Here is an 11,474-nt window from a genome sequence, read left to right as displayed (position 1 = left end):
CAGGGAAAATCCAAAATCTGGGAGCCTGGAGCCCCAGGATCCCAGTCCCGATCCCATTCCTGATCTCAGTCCTGGATCAATCACAGTCCTTCCCAGGATCCCAGTCCCGATCCCAGTCCTGATCTCAGTCCCAGATCCCAGTTCTTCCCTGGATCTCATTCTCGATCCCATTCCTGATCCCAGTCCTTCCTTATTCCCGGACTCCTTCCCGCCCTTCCAGGGTCCCCCCGTCCCTCCGTCTGTCTGTCTGTCTGTCCCGCCGTGCCGCGGCGCCTCCGGGCGGCTCTGTGGCTTTAAGGGCGCTGCCCGGGCCGGGGCCGGGGCCGGGGCCGAAGTCCGCGGGCCCGGTGCTGCGGCGGGGCCGGGATGCAGCTCCCGGCGGGCCCGGCCGCCCTGGCCGCCCCCCTGCTCGCCCTCCCGGCGGCCTTCGGGCTGAGCGCCCTCAGCGCCCTGGAGTGAGTGGGGACCGGGGGGGACCCCGGGAACGGGAGAGACCCCCGGGAATGGGGAACGGGAGCGGGAGAGACCCCGGGAATGGGAGAGACCCGGGAATGGGGAACGGGAGCGGGAGAGACCCCGGGAATGGGAGAGACCCCGTGAAGGACCGTGAATGGGAGAGACCCCCGGGAATGGGGAACGGGAACGGGAGAGACCCGGGGAATAGGGAACAGGGAGTGGGGACCGGGAGGGACCCCCGGGAATGGGAGAGACCTGGGAATGGGGAACGGGAATGGGAAAGACCCCCAGGAGTGGGGAACGGGAATGGGAGAGACCCGGGGAATGGGGAACAGGGAGTGGGGACCGGGAGGGACCCCGGCAGTGGGAGAGACCCCCGGGAGTGGGGAATGGGAGAGACCGGGGAATGGGGAACGGGAATGGGAATGGAGAGAGACCCCCGGGAATGGGAGAGACGCCCGGGAATGGGAGAGACCCCGGGAGTGGGGAACAGGGAACGGGAATGGGGAAGGGTAAATGGAAAAGGGAACGGGGAATGAAAAAGGGGAATGGGGAATGGGGTCCTTCCCGGGGAAGGGGGGGTTGAGTCTCTCCTGGATCTGGGAATCCAGCCCTGAGTCTGTCCTGGATCTGGGAATCCAGCCCGGGACAGGGCTGGGTCTGTCCCGGGTCAGAGGGTCCAGTCGGGGTCAGGCACCTCGATCCGGGTGTTCCATGGGAAGGCGGCTGCAGGCGCCGTTTCCCCGCTGCTTTTCAATCCCCTCGGGAAGTTCAGACCCCCAGAGCCTCTCCCGGAGAGCCCAAACCCCGGAAATTGGGGTGATCCCGGCCTGGAGCCCAAGTCCCGGGAACTCGGGTGACCCCTGCCCCTCCCGGAGTGTCCCCGCTGTCCCCGCTGTCGCTGACGTGTCCCCGCCGCTGTCACCGCTGTCACCGAGCGCCGCTTTCGCTTTGCCCGCCCGCAGTTCCCGATCCGGGGCTGCGGGAGCGGCTCCCGGCGATCGCAGCGGGGTTTGGGTCTCGTTTGGGGCTTTTCCGAACGCACAGCCTGGAGAGGGACAGGGGGACCCGCTGGGGCTGCTCCGGCCCCGTTCCCATCCCAATCCCTGCTGGGATCACACCCACCCTTCTTTGGGATTTTATCCGCTTCCAATCCCTGCTGGGATGTCACAACCACTCTTCCTTTGGGATTTTCCCATTCCCAATCCCTGCTGGGATCCCATCACCCCATCATCCCTTCTTTTAGGATCATCCCTTTTCTTTTGGGATTCACCCTTGGGGTTTGCCCCCTTTTGGGATTTCCCTCTGGGTCATTCCCAGAGCCAGATTTCCCCCTCAGAGGACAGACAGACACCGCCCCTTCCCCGCGCTGGGTGCGGGGTCTGATCCCGATCCCCGAGCTCGGCGGGGTCGGGGCTGTTTGATGGGGATGGGGGATTTGGGGCCGCGCCGGAGCTGCAGCGGCCCCGATCCCACAGCAGCCCCCCGGCGCTGGCCCTGGCCGCGGCCCTGCTGCTCCTCGGCCTCCTCGCCCTCCTCATCCTCACCGGCGGCGTCGGCCTCGTCCACGACCCCCTGTTCTGCGGTGAGACCCGGGGTGGGATTGGGGCTGGGGTTTGGGGGCGGGGATTGGGGGACCCCATGGAGCAGGGATTTGGGATCTGGGGGTAACCCAGGGTGGGACTTCACCAAGGAGCAGGAATTGGGATCTGGGATTTGGGGACTCCAAGGGCGGATGCGGATCGGTTGGGGACCCGCAGGGAGCAGGAATGTGGGATTCGGGGTTTGGGGGACCCTGAAGGGAGCAGGAATGTGGGATTCGGGGTTTTGGGGGACCCTGAAGGGAGCAGGAATGCGGGATTCGGGATTTTGGGGGACCCCACGGAGAGCAGGAATGTGGAATTCGGGGTTTGGGGGGACCCTGCAGAAGCAGGAATGCGGGATTCGGGATTTTGGGGGACCCCGCAGGAGCAGGAATGCGGGATTCGGGGTTTTGGGGACCCCGCACGGAGCCCCCCGCTCCCCGCAGTGCTCGTGGTGTTCTCCTTCATATCGGCCGTGGATCTGCTGATCGCGCTGGAGGAGGACGGGCTCATCTCGGGCTTCGTGGAGCTCTACGTGCGGGAGGTGCCGCCCTGCCCCGCACACCCCGCGCGGCTCCGGCACCCCCGGACCCCCGTGCGACCCTCCCGGTGTCCCCAGCCCCGGTGTGACCCCCCGGTGTCCCCGCAGGGCGATCCCCACCTGCGCACGGCTCACGGGCTCCTCACCTGCTACTGGGACGGCACCGTGCACTACGGGCTGTGCCTGGCCATGGCCGCGGCCGCGGGGCGCAGGTGGGCGGGGGGCTCGGGAGAACCCCGAAATTCCTGGGGAGGGGGCGCGGGGGTCGGGGTGGGGAGAATTCCGGAGTTTCCTGGGGAGGGGACTAAATGATCTCGTGAGGGCTCGGGGAGCTGGAAAATCCCGAATTTCCTGAGGAGGGGGCTCCGGGGGGCGGGAAAATCCTGAATGTTGAGGAGGGGGCTCGGGGGTGATTCCAGGGCAAGGGGGGGTGGAAAATTCCGAATTTCCTGAGGAAGGGGCTGGGGAGTGAACCCGGGGGAAGGGGGGGTGGAAAATTCCGAATTTCCTGAGGAAGGGGCTGGGGAGTGAACCCGGGGGAAGGGGGGCATTGGAAAATCCGGAATTTTGAGGAGGGGGCTCCCGCTGTCCCCGCAGGAAGAGCTACCGGGGGCTGGGTCTCTTCTGGCTGGGCTCGCTGCTGATGAGCGCCGTGGTTTTCCTGCTGGGCAACCTGATCGGTACGGCCGTGGGGAGGGGGCTCGGGCCGGGCCCGACCCCCGGGAGGAGGAGGGGGAGGGGGAGGAAGGCTCCGCGCCCACCCCGCGCTCTCTCCCGCAGGGAAATACAGCCCCGAGCTGAGCCCGTCCTTCCTCCTCAACCTGCCCTACCTCCTCCTCCTCACCTGGGCCGGCCTCCGGCTGTTCCGGCAGCCCCGGGCGCGGCCGAGCCTCAGCCCCGAGCAGGTGAGGCCGGAGCGGGGGGGTCTGGGGGCTCCCAGGGCTGGATCGGGGGGTGCGGACCCCAAAAACCCCGAAATTCCTCTGTCAGATCGCAGAGGAGCAGCGCAAACGCCTCTACCAGCGGCCCCAGGACCTGCTCCTCATCCTCATCCTCATCCTCACCGCAGCCTTCACCTTCTTCAGGGGGATGGTGAGGGCTGGGGGGGCTCGGGGGGTCCTGGGGGGGCTCGGGGGGTCCTGGAGGGGCTTGGTGTCCGGGAGGTTGGTGTCCTGGAGGATCTCGGGGATCCTGGGGAGGTTTTGGGGTCCCGGGGAGGGTTTGGGGTCCGAGAGGTTTGGGGTCTCAGGAAGGGTTTTGGGGGTCCCGGGGAGGGTTGGTGTCCCGTGAGGTTTGGGTCCCGGGAGGGTTTGGAGGTCTCGGGAAGGGTTTGGGGGTCCCGGAGAGGATTTTGGGTGTCCCGGGGAGGGTTTGGGGGTCCCGGTGAGGTTTGGGGTCTCGGGAAGGTTTGGGTACCGAGAGGATTTGGTGTCCGGGGAGGTTTTGGGGTCCCAGGGAGGGTCCCCTGCCCTCGCCCCCCTGTGCCCCCAGGTGGTGCTGGACTGCCCGGCCGATTCCTGCTTTGACTACACGTACCTGCACGAGCCCTACCTGCGCGACCCCGTGGGCTACCCCAAAGTGCAGGTGAGGGGGGGGGGGACAGCACGGGACCCCCTCCAGGTGCCCCCGGAGCCGCCCGGGGGTGACAATTGGGTGTCCCCCAGATGCTGATCTACCTGTTCTACCTGCTGCCCTTCCTCATCCTCGCCATCTACGGGCTGGCCGTGCCCGGCTGCTCCTGGCTGCCCGACTGGAGCCTGGTGTTCGCGGGAGCCGTGGCGCAGGTGGGCGGCCCAAAACCCCGGGATTTGGGGGAAAAAATCCCAAAAAGGGGGTCCTGAAATCCCGGGATTTGGGGGGGAAAAAGTCCCAAACGGGGCGGCCTCAAAATCCCGGGATTTGGGGGGAAAAATCACAACCAGGAAAAGGGTAAAGGGTTGGGGCTCTGTTTTGGGGTGGTAAATCCCAGGTTTGGGTGGCAAATCCGGGATTTGGGGGGCAGATCCCGGGTTTGGGGGGCAGATCCTGGTTTTTGGGGGCAGATCCCGGGTTTGGGGGGCAGATCCCGGGTTTGGGGGGCAGAGCCACAGCCGCAGCTGCAAGTGGAGCAGCTTGCTTGGCTGGCTGATAATTGCCTCGGCCTCGGTGGATTTGGACAGAACCCGGGATTAGTGGGACAGAAATAGGATGGAGAGAGACGCAGGGCTATAGATAGGATGGGCTGGAGCCAAAAACCCCTCCGAGTTTGGGGCTTTGCACCTTTTGTGACCAGGGATTTGCACCTTTTAGGTCCAAGGGTCTGCGCCCTTTGGGGCCGGGATTTTTGCACATTTTAGGGACAAGATTGCACTCTTCGGGCTTGGGGGTTGCACCTTTTGGGGCCGGGGCTTTGCACCCTTTGGGGCGGGGGGCTCGCACCTTTTGGGGCCACTCCCCCGTCACTGGCCCGCCCCACCGCGGTGTCCGCAGGCTCAGTTCGCCCACCTGGGCTCCTCGCTGCACTCCCGCACGCCGTTCCCGTACCAGACCCCCGAGGAGGTGCTCTGGACTTTCCTGCTCTCCAACGTCCTGTACGCGCTGGGCCCGCAGCTGCTGGCGCTGCGCTGCCTGCGCGCCCCGGCCTTCTTCGTGCCCCCGGCCGGCCCGGGCCTGGCCCGCGCCAAAAAGTGCCAGTGACGGCTCCGGCTGGCGCCCCGGGGCTGCGGGCACACCCTGGGCCCCGCTGTCCCCACCTGGGGGATCCCGCCCGGTGCCTCTCGCCCCGCTCCGAGCGCTGGGAACAGAGGGGTCCCCAGAGGGGTCCCCAGAGGGGTCCCCAGAGATGTCCCCAGAGGGGTCCCCAATGGTGTCCCCAGAGTGTCCCCAGAGATGTCCCCGGAAGTGTCCCCGGGAGTGTCCCCGGGAGTGTCCCCAGGGATGCTCCGGTCCCCCAAAAGCTGTGGGGGGACCTCGGGACGCTCAGCGGGGACATCGCTGCAGTCACAGCCCCGCCCGAGTGGGGCTGGCGGGGCCGCGGTCCCTCCCGGTGGGTCCCGGTGGGCCCCGGTCCCGTCCCGGTGCCCCAGCTCGGGCTGGGAGGGTTCGGGGGTGGCGACAGCGCCGGGGGGACGTTGGTGACAAAATAAAGGAGCCAAAGTTCGCTCCGAGCCCGTGTGCCCGCTGTGCCCAGGGGACACCGGGGCTGGGCCGGGGTCCCTGCGGTGCCAGGGTGGGCTCAGGGTGGGATTTTGGGATGGCACCCTCCGGGTGGGTGTGGGTTTTTGGGGGGTGGGCACACGGCGGGGGTGGTACCGGGGATTTTGGGGGGTGGGCACACGGCGGGGGTGGTACCGGGTTTTTGGGGTGGCACCGCCGCGTGGGTGCCCGGGCTGGGGCGGGGTGGGCACGGCCGCCCTTGCGGCGCCCGCGGCGGGGATTTACCGGCTCCGGTTCCTGTGCCCGCAGCCCGGCCGGGGTCCCGGCGGTGCCCGCGGCTCCGGGGCGCACCGGGCGGGCCGGTGACCTTGGCGAGCGGCCGGTCCTGCGCAGCGCCGGCACCGGGGCAGGGCCGAGCTCCCGGCGTCGCAGCGGCGGCACCGGCGGAGCTACCGGGGGAGGCACCGGGGGAGGCACCGGGGGAGGCACCGGCAGCACCGGCGGCCCCTCCCGCGCGCCGGCACCGGGCACACGGTGAGTGCGGGGCTGCGGCCGCCGCTCCCTCGCTGCGGGGCGGGCGCGGGGCACCGGGACGGGACCCCCGGCACCGGGAGGGGCGCGGCGGGCGGGGGTCGCTCTCTGCGGGGCGGCGGCGGCGGGAACGGGGCTCCCCCCGCGCTGCGCCGTCCCCGCCCGGGCACCGGAGTCCCGCAGCCCCGGGGCCGCCGCCGCAGTGTCCCGCACTGCAACACCGCACCGGGCCCGAGCGCCGCCACCGCCGCAGCCGCTGCCCCGAGCGGCGCCGGGACCCGCGGGGCTGCCCCGCTCCTGCTGCCCCCGCGGCGGCCACCGGAGAGCCCGGGGGGGGTCCCGCTCCCCCTGCCCCCGGACCGGGCACCGGGACCCCCGCGGGTGGGTGGGGGGTGCCCCGCTCCGTCTGCCCGGGCACCGGGGCTGCCCTGCTCGCCCCCAGCCCGGGCTGGGCACCGGGACCACCGGAGGGGCTGCCCCTCTCCCCCTGCCCCCGATCGGGCACCGGGACCCCCGGGGGGCTGCCCCGCTTTTCGTGCCCCCCGAGCGGACCCCGAGCCCCCCGCAGCGGCTGCCCCGCTCCCTTTGCGCTCCCTTTGCGCTCCCTCTGCCCCCGGACACGGCGCGGGGACCACCGGGGGTCTGTCCGTGCCCCTGCCCCCCGATGGGGCACCGGGACCCCCGAGGGGGCAGCCCCAGAGCCAGGCCGGCATTTGGGGCGCCCCCCGAGCGCGGGGCTCAGCACCGCAGCCCCCCAGCAGGGGGAGGCTCCTCCCGCCCCTCCGCGCTGTCCTTGGGGAGGGGGCGCTGCCGGGGGTCTCGGGGGGCGCCGCTGCCCGCTCCGTGCCCATCGCTTCCCTTTCCGAGGTGCCATAAATAACTCGGGAGACCCGGCCAGCCTGGGAGCCCCGGGGCGCCCCGAGCTCAGAGCCGGGCCCGGGGGGTCCCTGCGGGGCTGGGGGCGCTCAGGGGGGCGCAGCGACCGCCCCAGCCCCGCCCGACCCCGCCTGGGCACGGGGGGGTGGCAGCGGGTGCGGGCGCCCCTCGGCCTGGGCACTCCCGGGGGTGCCCTCGGGGGTCTGGGGGCGCTCAGGGCGCTGCTGTCCCCCCCAGATGCGCCCCCAAAGCCCCTGGGCCGCCGGGCCCGCGGCGCTGCTGCTCCTCGCCGCCCTGGCGGCCTCCGAGGCGCTGCCCAACGCCCGCGGCAGGAAGAAGGTGGTTCATGTCATGGGTGAGTGGGGTCCGCCTTGGGGCTGGGGCGGGTTTGGGGTCGGGGAAGCGCCCGCAGCCTTTGGGGTGCTGGGTTTAATGGCATCGAAGCAGAGCCGGGGCTCTGATGTGTCCCCCGTGTCCCCTCAGTCCTGTGGGAGCCACACTGGGGTTACCCCGAGCTCTCCTTAGGGTCGGCAGAAAAGGGGAATTGCCCCCAAAGTGTGGCCCCATAGCCCCATCCCGCTTTGCACCTAAAAAGAGGAACTCAACCCAAAAGATGCTTCCACATCTCTATCCTACTTTGCCCCCAAAAGAGAGGAATTCCCCCCAAATGTGGCTTCACAGCCCCATCTTCCTTTACCCCATAAAAAGAGGAACTCAACTCAATAGATGCTCCCATATCTCCATCCTACTTAGCCCCCAGAAGAGAGAAATTCCCCCTAACATTGACCCCACATCCTCATCTTTCCTGCCCCTAAAAGAGGAGAATTCACCCAAAATACACTCTTATCCCTCTTGGCCATGCCCGTGGCGGTGTCAGTCCCTCCCTGTGCCATCCCTGGGGCTGTGTCTGTCCCTCCTGTGCCATCCCCGGCATGGTGTCTGTCCCTCCTGTGCCATCCCTGGGGCTGTGTCTGTCCCTCCTGTGCCACCCCCGTGGCGGTGTCAGTCCCTCCCTGTGCCATCCCCGGCATGGTGGCCGTCCCTCCTGTGCCCCCCCCGCGGTGGTGGCTGTCCCCTGAGCCGTGCCCGTCCCGCAGAGGGTGACAGCGGCGCCGTGGTGGTGCAGACAGCCCCGGGCAAGGTGGTGACGCATCGCGGCGGCACCATCATCCTGCCCTGCCGCTACCACTACGACGTGACCGCGCACGACCCGGCCGAGATCCGCCTCAAGTGGACCAAAGTGACGGAGCCCATGGCGTTCGTGGACGTGTTCGTGGCGCTGGGCAAGGCCCGCCGGGCGTTCGGGCCCTACCGCGGCCGCACGGCCCTGCAGGAGGACGGCGTGGGCGACGCGTCGCTCATCATCCGCAACGTGACCCTGCAGGACTACGGGCGCTACGAGTGCGAGGTGACCAACGAGCTCGAGGATGACACCGGCGTGGTCAAACTGGACCTGGAAGGTGGCCTGGGGTGTTCCCGGGATTTTCAGGGGCTGTGGGGTTGTCATGGGGTTTTGGTGGTGGGGAGAATTTGGAGCGGTGGCTCATGGAGGTCGCGGGGTGACGGCTCAGAAAGCGCCGGGGGACAGGGGGTGATGGAGGGAAAATGCTGCTTTAGGGGTTCGGGAGGTGGCAGAGGCGGTAAGCGCCTTTTTAGGGGTTCAGAGGGCGCAGTTTGGGGGTGCCAGGGCTGGGCTGGACCCCGCGCAGGCACCACCGGTGCTCCCAAACGCCAGAGCAGAATCTCCTGGAATCTGGGGTTCCCGGAGCTCCCCAGACTCCTGGGACGACGAGCGGGATTTTCCAGGCGATTCTCCCAAGCAGAATTCCCGTTTTCCCAATCCCCAGAACAGAATCTCCTGGAGTCTGGGGTTCCTGGAACTCCCAAAACCCAGAACTCCCAGAAGTCCTTGCAGAAGGACAAGGAGAGAGATTTTCCAGGCGATTCTCCCAACCAGAATTCCCATTTCCTCAAACCCCAGCGCAGAATCTCCTGGAGTTTGGGGCTCCCTGCAGCCCCAAAACCCAGAACGCCCAAACCGCAATGCACGGGGATGATGAGCGGGATTTTCCGGGCGATTCTCCCCCGCTCCAAACCAACCCCAACCCAAACCAACCCCAACCCCACCCCTCGTTCTCAGGGGTGATTTTCCCGTACCACCCCCGCCTGGGGCGCTACACGCTGAACTTCCACGAGGCGCAGCAGGCGTGCCTGGAGCAGGACGGGATCCTGGCCTCGCACGACCAGCTGCACCAGGCGTGGCTGGAGGGCATGGACTGGTGCAACGCGGGCTGGCTGCAGGACGGCTCCGTGCAGTACCCGATCTCCCGGCCCCGCGAGCAGTGCGGCCGCAAGGACACGCCCGTGGGCGTCCGCAACTACGGCTACCGCCACAAGGAGAGCGAGCACTACGACGCCTTCTGCTTCACCTCCAACCTCAACGGTGAGGGAAACTGAGGCACGGAGGGTGCTGGTGGTGAGGGGGGGGGCGATGGAGGTGGAACGCAGCCCTGGTGCGGTTGGAACACTGAGTTTGAGCAAAAAACCCCCATTTTTTTAAGCCAAACTCTCTCTTTTCTTAGCCAAAATCTCCTCTTTCTTAGCCAAAATCTCTTTTTTTGAAATCCAAACCCTCTTTTTTTAACCCCGAAACCTCTTGCTTTTAGCCAAAACCTATTTCTTTTTAATCCAAACCCTCTTCTTTTTAACACAAAATCTTTCTTAGCCAAACCCTTTTACTTTTTTTTAACCCAAGACCTCTTGGTTTTAGCCATAATCTCTTCTTTTTCATCCGAAAGAAAAGGAGGCCGTAATCCCTTCTTTTTCATACCTTTTTTTTTTTTGCAAAAACAAAAATATTTTGGATGCTGCACAGAGATTTCATCACTCACCTCCAGCCTCCAAAATCGTATTGGAGTCTCCACAGCGCTGATATCCCTCAACTTCCCCAAAACTTTTTGTTGGCTCCCCATCCATCCCCAAAAAACGCCTCGGGGCGGCTCCAGAGCGGGGGGCTCCACCCCGCGGGACCGCGGACGCTCCATCCCCTTCATCCCCCCTTTTTCCAGGCAAAGTTTATTTCCTGAAGACCTTCCGCAAGCTGAGCTACCCGGAGGCCGTGCAGGCGTGCAAGAACAACGGCGCGGCCGTGGCCAAGGTGGGCCAGCTGTACGCGGCCTGGAAGCTGCAGCTGCTGGACCGCTGCGAGGCGGGCTGGCTGGAGGACGGCAGCATCCGCTACCCCATCGTGAACCCCCGCGCCCGCTGCGGCGGCCGCGAGCCCGGCGTGCGCAACCTCGGCTTCCCCGACAAGAAGTACAAGCTCTTCGGCGTGTACTGCTTCAAAAAGGCCGGGGACGCGCCGCCCGTGGTGGCCGCGGGCTTCCCCAAGCGCGTGTGAGGGTTCGGGGCGCTCGGGCGGCACGCCCGGGTCTGGGATTTGGGGTTCGGGGTTCGGGCCGTGCCCCGCGCGGTGCGGGGAGCTGCGGGCAGCCCCCGCCGGGACCGAGAGGCGGCGGCGGCGCGGGCCGGCGGCCCCGGGGGCGCTTGGGGGCCCCGGGGCGGCGGGAGGGGCCGGGCTCGGTGGGCCCCGCCGGGAGCGGCTCCCGCTCCGCAGCTCTCGCTTCTCGGCGCGCCTGTTGCATGCGCTAAAGCGCCGCAGAGCCCCCGCCCTCCTCATCCTCATCCTCATCCGCATCCTCAGCCCGTCCCCGCGCTGACCGAGCCCGAAATCCCCCCGTGGCGCTGGGCGAGGATTGGGGGCGCCGGGTTTGGCTCCGTTCGGGGTCCCGCAGCCCCCGGGGCAGCTCCCGCTTGGCTTGGCCGGAGCGGGCAGGGCCGGGGGGCAGCGGGCGCTGTGCCCACCCGGCCGGGCACCGCCGCAGGCTTTGGCAGCCCTGGACGCAGATGAAATAAAAGCTTCGGCCGCTTTGGAGAGCTGAGCGCGGCTCCGCTGTGTCCTTGGGCAGCCCGGGGGGCTCCGGGCCCGCTCCCGCTCGCCCGGGGCATCCTTGGATCGGTCGGGGCTGGATCCAAGGAGCGGCAGCAGCAGCGGAGCCGCCCCCGGGGTCACAGAGCTGGCAGGGGGCACCGCGGGGGGGGCACGGATGGGGACCCCCGGTCCGGAGGGGCTCGGGACGCGCTCCCGCTGAGCACAGCCCGTAAATCACCTTTAACGACTGGGAATAAATGTCTGGGAGGGGACAGCGGGGCCGCGGGTGACAGGGGCCGGGGGAACCTCGGGGGCCGGTGCTGGAGGGTGTTTTGGGCAGGAATCACCCCAGAAAATCCATTGGCGTCTCCCCATCTCCAGGGGGACACAGGTGACGGCCACCACCGCGAGCAGGTGGCGG

The 11,474-nt window shown here is 67.8% G+C and overlaps 2 protein-coding genes across 2 annotated transcripts; both read left to right on the top strand.

Moving 5' to 3' along the window:
• The first annotated feature begins 366 nt into the window (after positions 1-366).
• TM6SF2 (transmembrane 6 superfamily member 2) lies at positions 367-5,367 on the top strand. Its single transcript, XM_064734254.1, has 10 exons — positions 367-455; positions 1,935-2,041; positions 2,486-2,583; positions 2,689-2,792; positions 3,178-3,260; positions 3,361-3,485; positions 3,571-3,672; positions 4,072-4,164; positions 4,245-4,364; positions 5,050-5,367. Exons 1-10 carry the CDS (start codon positions 367-369, stop codon positions 5,254-5,256), a joined length of 1,128 nt encoding a protein of 375 aa, XP_064590324.1. The 3' UTR covers positions 5,257-5,367.
• A 577-nt stretch (positions 5,368-5,944) lies between these two features.
• Positions 5,945-11,063, top strand: HAPLN4 (hyaluronan and proteoglycan link protein 4). Its single transcript, XM_064734062.1, has 5 exons — positions 5,945-6,249; positions 7,360-7,477; positions 8,220-8,582; positions 9,263-9,565; positions 10,191-11,063. Exons 2-5 carry the CDS (start codon positions 7,360-7,362, stop codon positions 10,520-10,522), a joined length of 1,116 nt encoding a protein of 371 aa, XP_064590132.1. The 5' UTR covers positions 5,945-6,249; the 3' UTR covers positions 10,523-11,063.
• Positions 11,064-11,474: the final 411 nt, after the last annotated feature.

This window comes from Zonotrichia leucophrys, chromosome 28 (assembly GCF_028769735.1).
Source record: "Zonotrichia leucophrys gambelii isolate GWCS_2022_RI chromosome 28, RI_Zleu_2.0, whole genome shotgun sequence".
In the NCBI taxonomy this organism is placed as follows: Eukaryota; Metazoa; Chordata; class Aves; order Passeriformes; family Passerellidae; genus Zonotrichia; species Zonotrichia leucophrys.
Note: the sequence above shows the minus strand (reverse complement) of the source record. Positions and strands in the feature narration are given on the sequence as shown.